This window comes from Excalfactoria chinensis, chromosome 4 (genome assembly GCF_039878825.1).
Source record: "Excalfactoria chinensis isolate bCotChi1 chromosome 4, bCotChi1.hap2, whole genome shotgun sequence".
NCBI classification, from domain to species: domain Eukaryota; kingdom Metazoa; phylum Chordata; class Aves; order Galliformes; family Phasianidae; genus Excalfactoria; species Excalfactoria chinensis.
This window is the reverse complement of record NC_092828.1, coordinates 64492542-64514791: the sequence shown is the minus strand read 5'-3', so window position 1 is coordinate 64514791 and position 22250 is coordinate 64492542. Positions and strand designations below refer to the sequence as shown.

The following is a 22250-nucleotide window of genomic DNA, read 5'->3' as shown; positions in this document are numbered from 1 at the left end:
CAGCTTATAAAAGCTCAGCATATGGCTGATAAGCTTTAAGGAATAGAGACTCTGTTGCAGTGTTTTGCCTTTTTGCCTCTGAAAAGTCAAACTGAGAACTTTCAGGTTCTTAGTGTTTTCATGCAGAAGATGAGTTAATTGGTGTGAAGGATTTTGCCTAAGCTTGCAACTTAATGGACCATTTAGACAGAAAATACACATCCTGCAACTTCAGCACAGCAGGAAGTGACTGCTAGCAGTAAGGCTACTCACAGATCACAGAATTGTAGGGGTTGGAAGGGACCTCTAGAGATCGAGTCCAACCCCCCTGCCAAAGCAGGCTCCCTACAACACGTTGCACAGGTAGGCGTCCAGGCTTGTCTTGAATATCTCCAGAGAAGGAGACTCCACCACCTCCCTGGGCAGCCTGTTCCAGTGCTCCGTCACCCTCACTGTAAAGAAGTTCTTGCGCACATTTGTGCGGAACTTCCTATGCTGAAGGCTAGTCTTAGCACTGAAGACTGAAGCAAAGAAGGCATTCAGAATCTCTGCTTTCTCAGCATCCCCTGTTACCAGGGCACTCACCTTATTTAGTAGGGGACACACATTTTCTCTAGTCTTCCTTTTACTGTTGGCATACTTAAAAACAAACAAGCAACAAACAAACAAACATACAACAACAACAACAAAAACAACCCACACACACACCTTTCATATCATCCTTTACCTCCTTCACAAGGTTTAATTCCAAGAGGGTCTTAGCCTTCCTCAGTGCATCCCTACAAGCCTTGATAACATTCCTTTCTTCTTCCCCAGTGGACAGGCCCCTTTCCCCACATTTTGTTGTCTGCCTTCTTTCTACACAGGCTTCCTGCCACCTTTCCCCAGTTTCTTACTCTTTGGGATGCACTGATCTTGAGCTCAGATGAAATGGTGTTCAAGATCTTCTATGGAGAGCAATTATACCATCTAGAACAGCACTGAATACAAAGTTTCCTCATAATTTCATTAACTTCACTTGGTGTAGTTAACCTACCTAGAGCTCAACAAAGGTCTTGCCTTTAGGCAGTTTTAGTTTCATACAACGGAAGTGCATTAAACAACAGCTGTTATGATACACAGAGATAATTCTTAAACTAATTGCATTCAGTTATGGTTTGGATCACAATAATAATTCAGTCTGTACCCCTGGAGTTTCTACAATAGCTAGGGGAAGTGCATTTAATTCATAGACTCAGATTTCTATACACCTATTTAACCAGGGTAAAATTTAGAAATTTTTCATGATGAGTAATTCCATCACTACAATCTTATCTGAAGTATAACACACTTCCTCTAGTAGATAAGTCTCAATTTCCTATTTTACGTCGTACCATTCACAAAATAACATCCTATCCTTTGGAAATCCTATCTATATTTTCTTCTACACAGTGTTACAAAAGCTGCATGTTCTAGATGCTAAACATATGCACAAAAATGAGTCCAACAAAATGTTTGCTGAACGAAGTGCACTTGTTGTTTTATATTATTAAGGACTGATAAAGCTAACCACCCCACTTTCTTGAGGGGAGATCTACCATCAAAACAAGTATTTTTTCCACTAAGTAGGCTAAGAATTTTTTTTTTTTTTAAAGTTTAAATATGTTTGGATATGGTACCTATTACAGACTCCAAAGTCTTTAAACAATCCAAACTCTTCATTACCTCCTTATACAATGCTAATTCCTTTAAACAGACATTAATGAAATTGGGGAAAAAATAACAAGGAAAAAAAATATTTGATGAGAAAAAAAGATCCCACATTAAAAGACTACAGAGATAATCAGACAAATAATTAAGAATGCATAATGTTTACAAGGAAATCATATGTCTACTGAGGAAAACAAGGCACTCAGCTAAAGCAGTCAAGCTATTTACAAGGACCTGCAGGCATATAGTGAGGCGTCTGAACACATTTACCTGGACTATTCCAACATAACTCTTGCAGCTTGAAATTCAAAAGTAAAGTGACTAATAAGAAAGAAACATTCTAGGCCAAGTTCTCATGGTAATATGGTGTAATGTAATGTTGTTTGTTTTTTTGTTTTAATTATGTGATTTTAAACTGAAAATAGCAGAGTTGTATATGAGTAGCTATGTATGTTTTAGCTATGCACAATGCTGTGGCATTCCTTTATTGCAGCAAAGAGAAAGCCTTTCTAAATAGGTTAAACAAACAAAAACAGAAAAAAAAAGAAGGAAAAAAATATCAGTATAAATAACCAAATTGTGTTTAAGCATGCTAGAGGAGCTGCTGGGAGCCTCATAAGATCTTAGAAGTGACACTTATTTCCATGAGTCTCAGATAAAACAGAATTGCCAGAGTTACCTCGACTGAAATATTATACAATATGTTCACACGTCAGCCTCAGTTACAGCAGGTAAAGGACCTGAAGTGAAGGAGACTGAAAGAAACAGGAAAGAAAGAGATCACTCGGAACCAGCAACAGAGCCAAATATACATAATTATCTACTCCTACTCAGGCTTCTCTGGTACACAAAACAATGAGATTTCCATCATTTCACATTTTTTCTGTCTCCCACAGAAATATGAAATGTGTGGGTTAATTCACTAACTATTTTCTCAATTGCCCAAGATTTCCTCTCTTATATTTCCATTCCTAATTTATGTACAGCGAAAATATCCAGAATAGATCTGGATCAGAAAATATCCAATAAAGTTTAGCAGGCAGAAAACTCAATTCACTATGGAAGACATAAAAAAAAGTGAGAATATCTTAAACTTCTCTTTATGATCTTAATTTGTGTTGCAAGTGCACAACGTAAGGACACATTTTAATGGTTATAAGGATTTATTCCTCAGGGACTTTCCAGCTATGTGCAACAATTGGACAGTCTGAAACACTCCCAGACCCAACACCCGGCGGGGCGACCCGCCCCGGAACCGCGTGCTCGCTGCACTGCCGCCCGCCCGGAGCTCTTTGGCAGGAGCACCGCGCGGACGGCGGCCGCAGAGAGAGAAGGCGTTCGCAATGGTGCGTGGCGGTGTGCGGGGTGTGGGTGCGAGCGGCCCTTCCAGCCGGGAACAGCTCGTTGCGGGAGGCGGTACCGCCGGCTGCCGGCATCTAAGCACGGGACCGGGGGGTAAAAGGCCCGTAGCGGCTCGATCGTGTAAGACTTTCCGGTAGCACGCAGAGGGCTCGTGTTGTGCTCGTATCGCCCTTAGCGTAAATAACTTCTTCCTTATATCCAGTCTAAATCCTCCCTCGCTTAGTTTGAAACTCCTTCCCTTTGTCCTGTGCCCTGCTGAAGAGATTGTCCCGTTCTTTCACATAGCCCTCCCCTTTGGATACTGACAGGCCGCTCTCAGGTTACCTCGCCAGCCTTCTCCAGGCTGCACAGCTCCAGCTCTCAGCCTGTCTTCAAGGAAGCATTCCATCCCTGGGATCGTTTCTGTGGCCCTCCTCTGGACGTGCTCCAGCAGCTCTGCCTCTCTCCTTACTGAGGACTCCACATCTGGACATAGATGATATGCATGCATGAGCTTTCAGGTCTATAGTTTTAGTAGCATACAATATCTTTCATTTGTTTTCAGCCAAAATTGAGAAAAATCAAAGGAGGGAAGCAAGAGAAAAAAGCTGTCCATCCTTACAGCAGGAAAGCTGCACAGCTTGCTAGAGAAGCACACAAAAAGGATAAGAAAGAGAAGTAAGTACTGGGTAACTTTACATACATGCTGAAGGACAGTGTGTGTTTTGGCTGGGAGTGTTGGTGAAAAGAGACTGGTATAATAAAGCTTTTCTTTTTAAAGATCTGCATAGCAGTGCTAGGCCATGTGAAAAGACATAATTACTGTAAGGTGGAATAATACAAAGATGGTAACAGATATTCAAAAGGTTATTTATAGGGAAAAACTCACCAATATGGATGCCTTCACTGGGAAATGCTGAGGCAATCTCCAGCAGGGAATAATCTCCAAGAGTTGCTGCCTTAGTGGTGGTCAGCCCTTAAATGAGGTCTAGAGGTGGTGGAGTTGAGCTTTCCCTTCTGGGAGCACAGCTAAATTACTCTCACCTGTGCTCCCACAGCTGACCTGACACTTGCCTCAGCTGATTAATCAGAGGTTCAGGCTGTGATTACCAATTTCCCATAAAATTACATACACAAAATCATGAAGTATGTAGTTCAACTACTTCATTTTTGGATTTTAAGCAAGGTTTTTGCATTGCAAGTAAGTATTTTGCTTCCTATAGTCCGAATGGCATTGTGTTAGTGACATCAAATGAAGCTTAGTCACCTGGCTTGACTTTACTCCAAGTTTTACTTGAGCCTAACTTCTTGTGCTGAGTTCATTGAAAACAACCTCACTGGTATCTGCCCCACTCAACAGGAGCTTTCTAAGTGAGCCTAATATTTGACTCCTTTTGGATGATGTCTTGCTGTTTCATGGCAAGTTCAGTTTTCTTTTAGCTTTCAATTCCCCTTCTGCAGAAGGAAGAGATAGCTATACAGCACTCCATTTCCATTCTGTCTCAGCTTGCCCTCTCTAATGCATAGACCAGCTCCTTGAATAGTGATATGCTGTGATTGTGTAGAAAGCTCTTAAAGTGAACTTCAGGCATTTTCTGTCAAGGTATAATATGGAAGGACCATGAACGCTGAACCAAAATACTGATATGTCTGAAGATGTTGCACTGGGAGCTCCTGGTACAGTTAAAATGTTCCTCAGAGTCTGTGCAACCTTTATGGTTGGGGATGGGTGTACAGCCTTACATAGAGCAAATCTGCACCTTTTTGTACCTGGAAAGGCCTACAAGCACAACTGTGCTGCTGCGAGAGTTTACAAGCAACACATGCAGAAATTCCTTCAGTTTTTTTAGCATGCAAGAAGTCTCCTGTGCTGCTTTATACTGTCCGTGCTGTCTGACTACTGGTTTCAAATGAGTGCTATTAGTGATCATAAATGTTTTCTTAAGTGCTAAATTGACTACATCGTCCCTTAGATTACCTCTTCTTGGCTCTTAACTGCCACTTAGAGAGCTTAATCACGAAAGGTAACCAAATCATATTTGATTTTCATTGCTTACATCTGCTTCTTTGCTAAAAGCAAAAACGTACACAAAGCACTCAGTGTGTAAAGGATGTTATGATTATTCATTGTGATGTGGCACACTTTCTGATTTGTTTATGTGGGTAGGATTATTCTGATGTAGACACCCATACTGACAAATTCTTAAGTGCTTTTTTTGTTTGCTTAGTACAGAAAAAAGCAAAAAATAATAATAATAAACAATCCACCTCCTACTGGAATTGGCATTCTCCCATTTGATTTACCATTTAGTTACTTTTCATCATGAAAAAGTTAACTTTGTAAACAGAATTGCTTTTTAACAAGGAATTTTACATAAAGGAAATAAAGTTATTTATAAAAGGATTTATAACAGTACAGTTAGCCTTTCTGTTCTTTTGAAGTGCAGTAAAAGGAGCTGGTCATAGCAGCAGTATTTTTCCAAGTGAAACAAACAGACCCCTTTTGATATGTGTAATGGGTTAACCTGAGGAAAAAGCACCACTTTATGGAAAACCATTAAGTACTGGCTGCCCAGCAGGCTAATTAAGGGTGTTTCAAGCAAGTCAGTGAAAGAGCAGCTGCTTCTTCCTTAATTCTGTTAAGGATCAGGGAAGCCTAGTGTCTTCAGAGAATGTCTCACTTTAAGATTAGACAATGTAGAGAGCTTTCTTCGCCCTTAAGCTCTCTTTGTTTTGAATGTTAAAAGCTTTTTTTCATTTTTATTTTTTAATAAGCAGACGTGCTCAACAGTTCAAGATTAGAGGATGTAGATTGCTGTCTTAGGCTCTGTTTGATTTCTGCCTTTCCTTTTCCAAGCTTTCTTACTGTTTCAGGTGCAAGTTCTTTAATCTGATGGTAATCGATATAACCCTTTGTTTCTCATACAGAAACTATTCTGCCAGAAGTAGTGTGTCAACATGGGCCATCCAAAGCTTATTGTTATAGCAGAGTGTTCTGTCTATAAATTCTGTGCCCAAACAAATGAATTACCCTTTGTTATCTGTTCATGGAATTTCAATATTACCGTGTGACACTGGGGGAGAAGGAAGGAGAAATTCTGTAAGTTACAGAAGTCTTTGATAGCCTCTGTCATCCAAATAGTCTTCAATGCAAGCATGCACAGTGAAGTATGAAGGAAATAATAAGCTTGTCCTGAAACTTTATCTGTCCTACAAAAGACCAGCCCTTATCGTAATAAGGTGTGACAGACCAATTGGTTTTAGAAAATTGACTGCAGTCTTCAGCCAACTTGTCCACTTGAATCACACTTTTTTCTTCCCTGTGTTGCTCTTCACACAATATCTACTAAACCTCAAGAAGACCTTTCATCATACTTTTCCATAATCAATGTCTAAACGTATCATTTACTTTTTTTCTTTCATTCGGAGTCAAGAGCTTGCTGCAAGATTGAATTCCTGCCCTTATCCTCTCTTCCCCTTGAGTAAAAGATGCTACTCATTGTGTGGAAGGAGATGAGAGGAACTGTCTTTGCCTTGCCTTATTTGATTAGCTTCCCTTCAAATGCTGTTTTTTTCTAGCAGGTGTTGAGGTAATGCTCTTAGGAAAAGTACAGTGAGGCAGTAACTGATCATATCCTCTCGTATTTCTCATACTGAGATAAGTTGTGTAGTCCTTAATAAAGAAGGCTTTTCTGCCAGAAAATAAGCCTGATTATGTACATAATTGCCTAGACAAATAAGTGATCCATCGACCATTGCAGGTCCAAACGATGGCTTTTAGCGTTGTAAACCATAAATAGATGGTGTTATTTATGATTTGAATGAGAGAGCTTTTCTTGATGGCATTGTAGTTTTCTCCATGGCAACTCATTGCAGATGTGCTTGGCTCGCTTTGTTGCCATGCCATAATCACAGCTGGGACTGCTGGTGTGCAACTCTACTGCATGAAAATACAAATCCTTTCCATGCAAACTGTGACCTGTCAAAACTCCATGCTGTGTGCTGTAAGCCCTCTGTGGGATATCAACCATAATTATCTTGAAGAAATCTCCTACAGCAGAATGTTACAGCTCACTTCTAATCTTAATCCTTTTTCCTTTGTTTTTACAAAGCCTCATTCAGATCTGTACTTTAACCCTGATGTCATTTCTGCTTAAACATTAAATTTCATTAGCCAGCCAGCTTTTTGCAGGTACGATAGCACTCATCCTGCTTGTTCGTCTCCTGTAGTTTTTTGACATTAAAAATTCTTATCCTAGATGCTGTGGCATCTGTAACAGTTGAGAAAAAAAAGCAGCTTCCCATTAATGTGTTAGTGAAAATCTTAGCAACTTGGATGCGCGCTGGTTTGTATGTGGCTTTCAGGAACTCCTCAGAGAATAAAATACTACTTGAAAAAGCTAATCTTTATTTTAATAATGTAGGTTAATGGCCAAGTGATCTAAGTATTTTTGTTTCTTGGAAGCAGGACTTTCTCTTTTGATCTGAGTATTTTTTTTAATGGATGAGATATTTTTGCCCACTAAGTTACTTCAGTTAACTGTGAAATGCTCATTAGATTCTACAGAGTGCGAAGAATTTAGTACAGAAGCACATAGCTTTGAACTGTCTTGAACTTTGATAGCTGGCCTTTCAAAATACATCCCTTATTATTTTATTCAGGAGAGATTTTCTTATTAAATAACAGAAAAAGTCTTAATAATATAACAAGTCCTTGAATATAGACGATGAACATGCAAATATATTTTTTCCAGCAGCAAATTTTATACTTATCCCAGCTGTCTATTCCATTCCTTTTTGGAAGTAAGGTGAAATCCAACAACATTCCTTGCTGCAAAATGAGTTTGAGAGCTCCAGGACTAAATGCATAAGGCCTGTTAGAAAACTTGTTGTCCCTCAGAACTTCTTAGTGGGACAGGAACTGATCCTAAGCTGAATTGTGTAAACACATCCTACACAATGCAGAAGGCTTCATTATCCTACCACAGACTGAGGTGGAGTGAAAAATACTTTCAGATTAATTTTCTTCATAGTTTCTATTTTCAAAAATGAACTCTTAGTTTTGTTTTCTTACCACATTAACTTCTCACATAAATATTTACTGTTCACTAAGCACTAGCTTTAATTATTTAGTAGTTTATTAAATAGTAGTATGATGTTTTGTTGTTCTACATTTGGCAGATATTTCTGTTTGTAATTTTACCTTGACTTTCATCTAAGTAATTTTTACTTTTTTAAGAAGGAAAATGAAGATAACTATTTGCACTGTACTCTTTCCTGGCTAACATGTTTCTTTTGCTCTGTTAGGTTGAAGACTGAGAAAGCTTTACGTTTGAGTATTATTGGTGAGCAGAAACGTTATTACCAAATACATTACACGACTTTCTATGATATAATTTTGTTACTAACTTTATAGCTGTTCCAATTGGAGTGTCTTTCTCTATAATCTGACTCTATAATTGTAGGATAGATGTTGTAGATTTGCTGAAGTACCCACCACTTTCTCTGATGTAGTACATAGAGGAGCTGAAATTCAGTTTTTGACCACAGATTGGGCTTTACAGAAAGATTACATAAAGATTAAGCTTGTTTATAATGTGTCAATGTAAACCAACCATCTGCTTTTGAATCTGTATATTTATTGCAATTGTCTCCATGCTTTTCATAAATGTTTGGTAAAGAAGGCTATAGATAAACAGACATTCTGTGCTCTGAAGTAAATAGAAGACTTCAAGACACAATATGCAGTACTTTTTAATTCAGTCTGTTTAAAAATTGTGGTAACTGGAACTCTTGTTCAGACATTGTTTGTTGTGATTTCTTTTTCTTTGTTTTCCCTACTTGCAATCTTAAGTAATTAAGCCAATGATATTTTAGACTCACATTTCCAGTATTTTACATTAAAGCATCAAAACTCTTTTCCCTAAGGAAGATAACATTTCTGTTATAAATGCCTTCATACCCAGCCAGATCTTTATGATGCCATTCAGGTTTATTTCAGTAACTCTGAAGAACTTTAATCTTTCCTGGTGCTACCATAATGATGTAATCAACATTAACTTCATTCTTGTAGGAGAAAAACTGCAATGGTTCCAGAGTCACCTTGACCCCAATAAAACTGACTACACAAAGAAGGACGCTTGTGAACTAATTGAAGAGTAAGTCTGGGTTTAAAAGAGAGCTGAAGAGCTTGATTTGCCTTTAAAAATAATGTTCCTAAATAAGATCTCTATAGTGGCTCAGGATTTCTTTGGTATGTAAGCCTGTGAATTATACCAAGTCGTTAATTTTGTTAAAATTGAAGATTCAGCAATTAAAACTTAGTGGTTTTGCAGAGCAGATGTGAAAGTTTCATTCAAACTGTTTGAACACAAAAGCAAATTAAATAAAAGAAAAACACAACACCTTTCTGAAAGCAGCAGATGATTCAAATGCTGTTCTAAATGGAACCTCTACTTTGTAGACTAAATTTATTTTTATTAGATTCGAACGATATCTGACTCATTTTGAAAATATGATTGGTGAAATATCTTCTTACATTGTCAGAGTAATTGTTTTGCAAAAATTTCACAGTTGCATTTAGCATAAACGAATTGTATTTCTTTCAGATATATGGAACGATTCAGTGCTGAGTTGGAGCAGATTGAATTACGAAACAATATTAGAGGTAGACAGGGAAGACAGCATGGATCAAGGGAAGCCATCATCAGGCAGACCATGGAACGTGAAAGACAGCTCTATGAAGGCTATGGGATAGGTATGTAAAAGCATTAGTAATAATCCTGTGGTTGTGCCTCTCTTCCAACTTACAGGGCCAAAATGGAAGTAACATTTGTAAGTATTACATTTTTCACTCCTCAAAGGAGTTAACTAACTGCTACGTATTTATGGCATACCTTACAGAGAATCATAGAATCACAGGGTTGGAAAGGACCTACAAGATTGTCTAGTCCAACCATCCTCCCATTACCATTGCTACCAAAAGCCACTAAACCATATCTCATAGCTCCTCATGCAGATGCCTCTTGAACACAACCAGGGATGGCAACTCCACCGCCTCCTTGGGCAGCCATTCCAGTGCCTGACCACTCTCTGAGAGAAAAAGTTTTTCCTTATGTCTAATCTAAACCTTTTCTGGTGCAACTTGTGGCCATTTCCTCAGGTCCTGTTTGTTGCCTGGGAGAAGAGGCCAAACCCCTTTTCAACACAGCCTCCCTTCAGGAAGTTGTAGAGTGCAATTAGGTCTCCCCTGAGCCTCTTCTCTTCCGTGTCTTTCATGTAGTGAGGGGCCCAAAACTGAACACAGTACTTGAGGTGAGGCCTCACCAGAGCTGAGTACAGGGGGATGATTATCTCCCTGCTCCTGCTGGCCACACTGCTTCTAATGCAGGCCAGGATGCCATCGGCCTTCTTTGGCCACCTGGGCACACTGCTGGCTCATGTTCAGCCAAGCATCAACCAACACACCCAGGTCTCTTTCCTCTACACAGTCATCAAGCCACTCGGCCCCAAGTCTATACCACTGCATGGGGCCAGGACTCGGCACTTGGCCTTGTTGTACCTCATCCTATTCACCTCAGCCCAGCAATCCAGCTTCTCTAGATCCCTCTGAAGGACCTCCCTACCCTCAGGCAGATCAACACCACCACCCTCTGCAAACGTACTGAGGGTACACTCAATCTCCTCTAATCTAGCTCATCAATAAAGATATTAAACAAGATGGGTCCCAGTACCAACCTCAGGGGTTCACCAGCTGGACTTAACTCCTCTTACCACAATCTGTTGTTGGGCACAGCCCTCTAGCCAGTTCCTTACCCAAAGAAGGGTATACCTGTCCAGGTCACGGGCAGCCAGTTTCCTGTTAGAGGCAAGTGGTGAACTTTGCATTAATGCTAAAGTATTATGCAAAGTCAGTCAGTCCAGCTAGTGAAAGTAAGTGACTAATCAAAATTGCTTAGATAGAAAGGACAGCAGAGTTTGGATTGTGTATCATGTTTCCCTTTCCACTTTATTTTATTTTACCAATAAAGTAAATGAATGTGTCTCAAAATACTAGAAGTGTTATGTAGTACATTTACATTTTGCCATCAGAAAGGAATTCAGGAATATCTGTATGACCTCATGCCAAATGGAAGACCATACTGTTTACTTAGAAAAAGCCGTAGGAAAATAGATGCTATGAATGTTATCAAACAATTCAGATGTTCCATTTTTCCTTTGTTGCCTTGTGGAAAGCTGACAAAACAAGTAAGACTAGATAGAAAAACATCAAATGCACAAGCACAATATAAAAACGAAGAAGAATCCAGAAATATTGTAAGCAAAATTGGAGGTTATTATAGTATTAGTAAGTAAAGCATTCAGAGACCACAGTGCAACTTCATATATTAAATATGCTCTCAAATCATTCATTATTTGTTATAACAGCTGCTGCAGGTTTTGCTCTGTCTAGGGCAGAATTCATTCACAGAAAATAGTGCTGCTAAATACTGTAATTACAGATTGGGGATAAATGGGAATCAGCTGGAAGCTGCTTTTATGCTTCTACGTAATTATTGTCACTGAAAGCTGTAACGTGAGGAGCTTTTATAACAGTATTTGTTGAGTTTTTATACCCATTCCTGAACTCAGTTCTTGTAGATGCACATTTTCCTATGAACAAGCAACATGATGTGAATTGTTTATATTGAAGAAATGGTTGTAGAAATTGATGTACATATCAGATACATGTAAATGGAGAAATCATTACTTCTTACTGGCTGCTTACAAAATTGATTGATAGATATCCAAAAGCACAGTAAATCTTAGTGAGGGGAAAAAAAAGGGGTATTTACACAAGGAATGTTTGGTTCAGTTCTGTTAGCAGTTCCTTATCACTCCTTTATTCCTTAGATATATCTAAATCAGTTTTACTGCTGTTTTCCTCCTTATGTATCATCATTTGTGTCAAACCTGGTCTTATGTGTTCGTAGGAAAGCTACTGAAAGGGAATCCTAAATCATGATGTGACCTGTGCTTGGAACTCAGCATTAGTGCACTTTCTGTTGGAAAGCATCATAATTATTTCATCTGAAGATTGTACATTTTTGATTATCTGTTTCTATTTCACTGGCATGTTCTTACAATAACATAGTAGTCCTGGGGGAGAGCAGCCTTTAAGGCTTAATGTGCCACTTTTTTTAGTCTGTTCTTGAAACTTCAGGATATAAGGAAACTGATTTTAATTTAAATGAAAGTTGTATCACTCCCATATATCTGCTAGTGTACCTACAACACTGATAGCTGTTCCCTGTAACAACCATTATCATAGACAGAAATTATACTACACATTTCACTCAAAGAGAAGCAGGGATATACTTGTATATAAATCTAATACAGTAATTTAACAAAACTTAACTATAAATAAGTCAGCTTCTTAAGAAGATTTGAGAAGATTAGATACACTTGATTATTTATTGTATAGAAGATGAAGTTCAGTGCAGTGAAGTTTGCAGTAGACTCCCTTACTTTCTAAACTCCTTCAATGATAGAAACAAGCCTCGGTGCAGCTAGAATCAATCCCAGACTTAATCGGTGTTTTATGTATAAGAGATCATATGTGCACAGTCAGTCTAATATAACCTTAGCAAACCTAACAGTTTAAAACAAACTATTAATCACTATGGGTCTGTATCAGCAAGATGTTTTGATACAGAGGTATAAGGGGTCTCCACAGTAGCTGTAACCTCAAGAAGTATTGCTTCTTAAGGGGAAACTCATACCTACAATCTACTATTACATCACTCCTCTTCCTCACAGTTTTCCCTTTGAGAGGCCAAGCCAAAGGAGGAAGCTGAGGGGAAAGCATACCAACACAGTTCTGTAACTGAATGGTTCATCATTTAAAGAGCATCTACAGTTTCTGGCATCTTTTTCCCTTTTTAATCTCAGACTGCAAGATCATCTTTTGACCTGACTTCATGGTTTCTCTGTATGATAGTTCTAAAGATTATTATACATATGCTGCTTATATTCTCTGTCAAGGACAGTGACATTTCAGTTCTTCTGAGATTTAGGTAAGTCTCCTGTGCAGTTCTTCATTTTTGGAGAGAGAATAGCGCTGTGAAAAAGGATGATGTTTTTATGAACAATGTACTTCTGGAAGGAAATGAAATATTTCAGGAGACTGTCACACAACATGATTCCACTTAGTAAAAAGTAGCGCTGTGAGATGGCACTCTGACACTGGGATTGCATCCTCTGCCTGCTTTTTCTCTTGTTATGATTTAGAAAGTCTCCAGTTCAAGCATGTGCACAGAGGCAGGATTGTTCAGACCCACAGCTGGGAGCTGTTGACTCCTGGTGCTCATAGGAACTAGAAGTAATCTGTTCTGGTGTTTCTTCATCCAATCAGTTACAAAGGGGATGACTTACCAGTATTTCTCAAAAGTTCTGTTACAAATTAAGCTCAGTTCCTTGTCACAAAATGGTGTTAAGGACTCCCATCTTCATGATAAAACTTGAGAGCTAGCACAGTTTGTTCTTCCTCTGAAGAAAATCAGTAAAACAAAGTAGCTGAGAGTGTCAGAAAAGTGGAAAAAAAATACATTTTTTACTGCCGTTTCATAGCTGCAAATAAGTTGCCGAATACTTAATGTTAGAAATGCCAGATGATATCTGTTCCCTGAAATACTTCCTTCATTTCTTTTCTGTTAGCTTTTATGCTCTGTTTCTCCATCTGCCATTTTTTTTCCCCCATTTTTATCTCAGTAAACTCTGGTGACTTAATGTTTTTAAAGCAAATTAAGGTCAGAAATGAGAGTAAAAACCAAAGGAATCAGGTATATGCTTCTTTGCTTTGCCATACTCAGCTGTGATTGCTATCGCCACTCCTGTTTACCAAGAAGCATTCTGCAAAAGTCAAAGTCATTGGTATCAAGATTTGTTGCATACATTATTAGTCATCGGCTAACTTTGTAACCCAATGTAAAGGGAAAAGATATTATTCTGAATTGCAAAGACTGTCTGGCTACAAAGATAAGTGGTAAGTATCATCATTTTACATTCTGTAGCAAAACTATCCATAGTCCTGCATTGATAGCATCATCCGATTTATTTTTGTAAGACCCAAGAACACTGATAGATGAACAAAGGTATAACTGTATGTTCAGGGCTTGCTCAAGGACAGTGCAAGATGTACCTAAAATGTTTTTTTTTTAAGGGCGAAAATAGTAAAGTGGATTAAACGTTTCAGAGGTAGCAAGCAGCCTTTCTTCTTGCACGCTGTGAAATCTACAGTATAAAATACAGTCTATTTTAACTATGTGATTTATTTTACATTTAAAAAAAGATTCAAGACTTCTAATTGTCTTTAAGTTAGTGATGATGATATTAAGCACAGGCCGTATGAAATATTCTGGGCTTGGCTGAGAAGAGAATGGCACTGAATCAAAGCAAAGCAGTGTAGGCCTTCTAGGTAAAATTCTACATGAGTTACAAGCAACGCATCTGGTAGGAACATGATAGATTCCCAGGGAGCAAAAAAAGAGAAAAAAAAAAAAAAAAAGTAAAAATCTGTGCCATAAGGAACTGTGCTTTTTGCCTTCTTTCTTTTTTACTACCAAAGGTAATAAAGATTTGCAGTCAGTATATTTCTCTCAGATTTGGTTTGGGAAAATACTTTGTCTTTTTGAAAATGCTCTGCCTAAAAAACTATCAGTGTACATTTCTATTTTACTTAGAGGAACACTGGTTCATGAGAAGGGATGGGTGTCAACATTCTTTATAAATATTACATTGCATGTAGTGAAGACAGTCATTTTGGCAACAAGAAGCTTCCCAATAGCAAGAGTGGTTTTTGGAGCACGTCTAACAGCAGCCGTTCTTTGCTTTCAGACTGTCCCATTGCAGGTGGAAGGAAGTAGTGCTATATTCAAAAATCCAATAACGTGTTCTATTCAAGCACCTGAAAAGTTACTGTACTCTTCTGATTGTTTATATACACATACAAATAGTTTTCTGTATGGTAAATATTGAGAAGCACATTGAAGCGCTTGTTAGGTTTGCTCCCTCAGACTGCTGGTACTTTCCTAACTCCATTACTGATCTGTCTTGCTTACAGCGATGACTTAAGTGCTTTGAAATTGTTTTTCTATTGATGTTTCAAAATACATACGGAAGCCTTAGTACTGCCTAATTAGTAGTGGTCCTTGTGTATTTAGGCTGCTTTTGGAAGTAAGTTTTCTTACTGTTTTCATAGTCAGTTCTGCTGAGCAGAATTATCTTTTTATTATGTGAATGAATGTTAAAAACTACTCACAGCTTGATTTTGGTTGAGGATGCTGGAAATTCTTTAAGAACAAATAATAACTTAATTATCTTTCTGGTTTATTCGTTGGCCTTTTCTTAAATGCAAACTTTAAATGCTTACTTTTGCACTGTTTCTCAGATATGTGACTTAAGAGAAGATGAAGCACCCTCTTCTTATAATATGTTAGGATCGAATTCTCAGTGATTGCTGCATTTGAATTCTGGAGTAGTTCATTAGTATAATTTCACTGCTGATGAGAGGTCTTCCTATTTATGTATTTCTCTTGGAGCTTTATGTATTTCTCTTGGAGCTTTCTAGTATGACTCCTTATTCTCATCCTCTGAAAGACTACGGCCAGCCCTTAGCTCACTTTTCTTGAGAATGAGACTCACTTGAATAATTTAGCACGTCTAATAGAATTCAATTTCACTCCCTTTAGAAATCCCAGACATTGTGAACAGCAAGCACCTTAAATTTTTCAGGTAAGTTTTTTGTAATCTCACTACTAAACCTGTTTGTGCAAAACACAGTGTTTGAATTTGACCCATTGTATGTCGTTTTTCTTAAGAAATAATGTATGGAGACTGCTAAAGAATTCGTCATTTGCAAAACTAGACGAGGTGTGACGTTGCTAATTCTGCAGTTCTTAGCTGTTACAGGCTAAGTATTAGTGACGGCTAATCAGTAAGACATTGGAGGGGTTAGAAAGTTTCAACAGTTAAGAGTTTTGTATCTGTAACTTAAGTATCTCTTCTTGGCTATTCTCAGAGAATGTTTTTTGTCCACCTAAGCTGTTTGCACTGATCTACACTAAAAGAATTAACACTCACTCTTAGTTTTTAAAGATCAAGACCTAGATTTACTGATAAATGAAAATACAGTGTAATACTGTTAATACTGTTTTCTTACCTGAAATGAGATTTCAGATGGTAATTGTAGTCATATAGCACACTAATCTAAGTTATTTATTAAACGTACCGTTAAGTAACCAAAGCAGCAAAAAAATCTTAGCCTTGGTTTCAATGAGATGCAGGTGCACTACAATCTGCAGCAGTGTTTGTTCACATATACTAGTTGAAAATCATAAGAGCATTGATGCCATACCAGGTGATGCTCTGGAATCTGTAGAACTTGCTGCCAGTATCTCTGGACCAGCAAGCCAACACACCTTGTTAATGGATTGAATGAATGCTCCTGCTGGCAGCTCTACTGAATGAGATACTTCAATGGAAGATAAAAATATAATAATAATAATAAAAACGACTTACCAATGCTTATGTTGGAAGGAATTACATATGGCCATCTCTTGGAAATGGTGTGTAGCTGGAAGTCACAGTTGGAGAATATAAGAATAATGCCAGAGATCTTAAAGATAAGACCTCTGGCTGTTCTGTTTATTCATACACAGCTGACTTACCTTACTGGGATATCTGATGTAAATGTTGTTTTCTTACCTTGCTAGAACAAAACCAAGATGTCTGTATCATAATTGGCAAATACTCTCTTTGCCCTTCAGAAAAAGCAGGCATTCTATTAATCGAATACAGGATTTGTCTTGTGATATTTAAATGACCCCCTTCCTCTTTTATGCAGCCTTCTGAAGTAATATACTTCCTGTGTGAATTAATGAGTACTAACATTTTGTGTCTCCATGAAGTCAGTCACAGAATCATAGAGTGGTTTGGGGTGGAAGGGACCTTAAACCCCAACTGCCACAGGCAGGGATGCCTTGGATCAGATTGCCTAAATTCAAACAAAATATTAACAATCATAAATCATAATGAAGCATTTCAAGTACCTGTGATATTAGCTTTGCAAATTAAGCATCCAGATGAAGTAAACTTCTCCAAGCTGCTCTTCCATTACTTAAAAGACCAGGGGTTTAATATGTTAAACCTAAAAACAGTTGGCCTAAAGTAACTGAGGAGAGAAACAGGCCATGATTTCTGATTCTTTGTCCAGAATGTTAAATCTGAAAGTGCTTCATTCTTCACAAACAAGTCACAGCTGCTGCAGTGTACAAGATGAGGTAAACATGTTCATACTGCAGTTGGAGTGATAGTATAATGTAGAAAAGCAGCCTCACTTGAGAGCAGCCTCACTTCTGAAAAAAGGTTAACTAATTCTGCTACTCTTTCCTGCTATTTCTATTGCTGGTTGTTTTTCATGACTGTTTTTGTTTTTCTTTTAAGGGAGTGGGATGGTGATCTGAAGAAGCTGCCAAACATCAAAATGAGAAAGCTGTCATATAGGGATGCTGTTTGCATTGACTCTGAGGCGTCAGATACGGAAGCTGAAAAAGAACTGAATAAAACAGAAGACGTGGCATCATGAAGATTCAAGAGCTGGAACAACTGAAGGGAATTGTATGAAACTTATTTCAGTTGTCTCAGATTGAAGAATAAAGCTAGTGTTTCTAATTATATTTGGAAAGGCTTTGTTAATTGCATTTTTTATAAGCTTGCTGTGCAACTATGCTCGAGAGTGAATGTTCAGCCAACGTATTATTGGGTTACAGCTTTTGAATATAAATCAGATTCAGTATTTTGCGTCCTTATACCTCATTCTGTACCTGCTCTTCAGAATGCAGGTCTCTAGGATAGCAAACAAATTGTTTATGTCTTGGCATTCTAACCATTTCAGTGCATCTTCTGTGCTCACTGAGCAATCAGGATGCAGAATCCTGTTGGAAGTACTTTGCAGTGGGAGATCCTTGCCTTTTCCTGGTAGTTGCAAGAATATATTCATCATTTAGTACATCATTAAGCAGGTACCCTGTTGAGCAGCAGGCCCAGCTGGTGACAGCTTTTATATATCTCTCCTGGAAGTGGCTGTGGTGCCTTTAGGTGGTGCAATATTTTAACGTAGCTGTGAGAAAGCAGAGAAAGATAAAACAAAAACAAAAAACCTTTTTGTTTATATATTAAATTTCTGCACTTGGAATGTTTGCGCTGAGAAGCCTGGAGAAGGGGAACAAGAGAGAGCCTTGCCTCATGTTACACAGATGAGGTAGTTGAATCTTTCCTATCAGTTTCATAATACTCCCATGCCTGTGCTTTTAAAGTCGCCTATTAAGAGTTATAATAGGGTAGAGTTTCTTCTCTTAGGTTGAAAACAGGACGAATATTCTCAGGAGTTCTGCATTCTTATTCTGTTTCTTAAAAAAGAAAGCAGTTGCTGCTAACAGCTGGACTGAGAAATATTCCTGTAAGTTCTTTGTTCTTATGCATTTGCTGTAGGGAATACCTTGAAATGCTGTTTACTTGTAAGGTTTATACATTCTAATGTTAAACTCCTTGGTTATAATGCTTATTACAGTTGGGTTATTTTGATGGAAGACTTCTTTCTTTCTTAATTAGGTCAGATACAGCTTCACCACTTCTCTGTTTCTTAACTGTGACCTGCAAAGCTGTAATTGTTAAAACTCCAATTTTTTTAAACGTCAGGGCTCAAATGAAACATAAACAAAGTCATACAAAAAGTAGTGCTCTAACATAGAAGCCAATTCGTATCGCAAAAAACTTTGTTTTTTGCTGCTTTTTTTTTTTTTTTTTTCCCAAAGGAAATGTGCTTTTAAATTAGTTACACTGCAATTTGCAGCATACTTCCTTAGGTACTCATTTATTCCTGACAGCCTCGGGGAGCCAAGATTTCTCGGAGGACCTGGATGAATTATATTCACATATTTTCAGTAGCAGCAGAGCTGTTGTGTTCTGATTCTAGAGCCGATCATATTGATGGTCTTGGCTGGAAAGAACTAGCTGGCTTTGGTTCCAGTAGTAATTGGATTTTGGTTCACATGCACTAAGCAAATAGCCATTGGCTGTTGATTCAAGAAATGAAAGAGAAAAGAATACCCTTCTCAGGGATGGCTTCTTGCAGTGAATTAATTGACAGCTCTTCAGTGTTAGAAACACATTGGACTGAATTAATGGAGCTGTTCACTGTGGCTTTTCAGTCTGCTCTACAATGAAATTTCTAAAGGGATGAGACTACAAACATTTCTGGTGTGGAAAAACAAGCCTGTAGTTAAGCAGTTAGCCTCGCTTGTTACAGTATCTTCACTTTTTTTCCCTCTACCAAAGCACATGCGGATCCTTTGTAGAATGTCAGTATGTGCAATAGGATGCTACAAGCCAACAAGGCAACAAAGGCAATACATACAAACCATTTTCTATGGCGCTCTTAGATAGTCCAAGAAATATACTTGAGAATTACATCACACACAATTGTTTTGGTTTTAGATTTTACTTCATTGGGGTAGCACTTCTATATGCATCACTGTACTGACACTGTCAGATAATATAAAGACAGAATCTGGAATCCAAAAATGTTGGACTCCAGCTTGGGGAAAAAAAAAAGCCAAGCAGGTGTAAAAGAGTAATAAAAAAGGATTTCTTTAATTTTCTCAGGAGAAACGAAGTTCGCCACTTCAGGAATCTTCCCAGCTGTTTTCTAGTACGGGGCAAGCAACTGTACTTCTTAAGTATGTCAGATGAGCTGGTTTGATCTTAAGAGATGTATCAGTGCCAGCATGATATGATCCATACATCACCTTTCTGTTTTCCTTTGCTAATGAGCTGTTCTGCAATTTAACCTATGACCTTAAGTGCAACCAGTATGAAACTCTCAAAGCCAGCTGAGACTTTCTGCAATAGTCCAGCAATTGAATTCCCTAAAGCTTAACTACTCAAATAGCAAATACAAACCTGTTCTCTTAAAAGAAATAGCTGAGTGTGCAACAAGTTACCTGGTATAAATGAAAAATAAAACAAATTTACTAGACTAAAGTGCTGTTATTACTTTAAAAACAGTCATTTTCTAGAAGGACAAGAGGAAGGCAGCAGCATTCTATTCATAGCTGCTCTTATTCGTGTAAGTAGATTCACATGTAGTTAACCAAGACAGCAACATGCTGATTTAAAAATTTACTAAGCAACAGTACCTCTTTCTGGGTCATGAAATGGTCAGAAGTTCTTTCCCATAGATTTTTAATGAAGTATTCTTTTCCCCAACCCTCCAGCTCTAGAAATGTGCTGGCAGACCAGGAGGCAAAGCAGCATTTGAGGAAGAATTACTAAAGCCTTTCCCAGAACTTCAGCTGATTTGCTCTTTTGACTGCTGCCTTTGGGTCTCCTGTAAGCAGCAGTCCTGCTTCTAAGACCTATTAAGTTGTTTTTGTTTATTTTTAATAAAACCATTGACAATCTCATTATTTTCTTTTCATGTGTTGTTTGTGAGCTACCATCAAACTTTGTAGAACATGCTGATTACCTCCCAGACACAGACATGTAGATAAAAGGAGCCATGCTTCATTCTAACCTTACTTCCTCAAATAATACATTGCATAGGATCTATTGGCTATATTAGCTATGCAACAGTACTGCTTAAAGAAATAACATGCTGTTTATTGAACTAAAGAAATCAGAGCAGTGGATCCTTTGTGTCAAACAGGTGGGACAGTTTCTCATACACTTCTCAAGACAGGTTATCCATCGCTAAAATAAGCCTTGATTTTGCTAACAAACTTACTTGTTTTAAAATGATAGTAATCATCTTCTGTCTTCTTTGTTTGGAATAGCGTTGATTGTTATTTGTATATAAATAACATAAGAATACAACAAGCATGTATGTGTGTATATATATATATGTTTACTTGTGTGTGTATATATAGAATAATCTTAGAGCTGCTGACAAACAAAAGAATGTTCTGTAATTCCATTAATGTAGGTTGTGAGGACAGATGGATTTCTCCAGCAGATCTGTAATCTTTTCTGTTCCCAGCCACTGTGTTAAATTGAGCTGAGGTTATTTTCTGAGCACAGTATCATACGTAGTGGTTATGTGGTACAAAGTACTGTGGGTGAGCTACTTTTTCAATGAGGTGTTTTGGCTTTCAGATCTTAGCTTACAGAATAGCCTCGATATTTTACTGGGGGAGTTAAGTATCGTCTAGCATCCTTCTTCATGTGCACAGAGTGCAAACTGAACAGAAAAGTGATGTATTACTGAGCGGTGATTCACTTGATCAAGAGATTCTAACTCTTGTGTGTGATGCAAAAAGGTGTAGCAGGCTTATACCTACAGATTCTAATAATAAACATGGTAGTATTATTTATATATGTTAACATGCAATTATATATTTATTACTAGGATATTTTTGGTTATGATTTTCCTTCTTTTTATACCTTGTAGAGATCCATGAACCCATATCTTATTTAAACAGAGAGCTACTGTCAGGGTAGCTTTAACAAAATGACCAATCTGTTGGCCTTGGAGGTAGAGAATGAAATTTGTTAGAATACTTTCCCTGTGTTTGGATTACATCTGTAGCAGGCAGCAGCCATACAGTGACCTATTCCAGCTAGAACACTGAAGACTGGAAACTCAGCCCACCTCCTTCCTAGCTGCCAACAATGATCTGTGGTAGGTGGATGCAATCCTCTTCAGAAAACAAATGATTTAGCTTGGCTGGAACTGTTTATTGAGTTAGACAGGTACAATTAGCTTTAAACAATTTAAATCTCTAATATTTGTCCCACTCACTTTTAAGAGTTTCTTGTGGTGGACATTACAGTATCACATATCACCGTTCATTCCAAAGCATTGTGCTCCTAAGAAAATGTTCACCCTTCTACCCTTGCTGCAGCTGAAAGCCAGTTCTACTTGTCCATTTTGCTATGGCTCTAAAAACAGATTACTATGTTGTTGAAGCCTGCTCTTACATACCTTATCCCTTCACAATCTTCCTTCCCCTTTGTTTTTGTACAGCGAGATGTTTTTCTGCCAAAGTGTGCTACCGGTACCTGGGCACCCCAGTCCAGCAGGTTCATCAGTTGTGTGAAGCTGATTATACTGTTCACCTTTCTTGCCAGAGTGTCGTGTTGCCAAAGTCATGTCCCGCATGCGATGCTCTATAAAACAAACTGACAAACGTAGGATACTACAGAAA

General features: G+C 38.0%; 1 protein-coding gene across 1 annotated transcript; it reads left to right on the top strand.

Annotated features, from left to right (window-relative positions):
* The first annotated feature begins 2929 nt into the window (after positions 1 to 2929).
* TMA16 (translation machinery associated 16 homolog) lies at positions 2930 to 17723 on the top strand. The gene is made up of 7 exons (XM_072334322.1): positions 2930 to 3014; positions 3575 to 3687; positions 8317 to 8354; positions 9083 to 9167; positions 9618 to 9766; positions 15738 to 15780; positions 17491 to 17723. Exons 1-7 carry the CDS (start codon positions 3012 to 3014, stop codon positions 17630 to 17632), a joined length of 573 nt encoding a protein of 190 aa, XP_072190423.1. The 5' UTR covers positions 2930 to 3011; the 3' UTR covers positions 17633 to 17723.
* The last annotated feature ends 4527 nt before the right edge of the window (positions 17724 to 22250 follow it).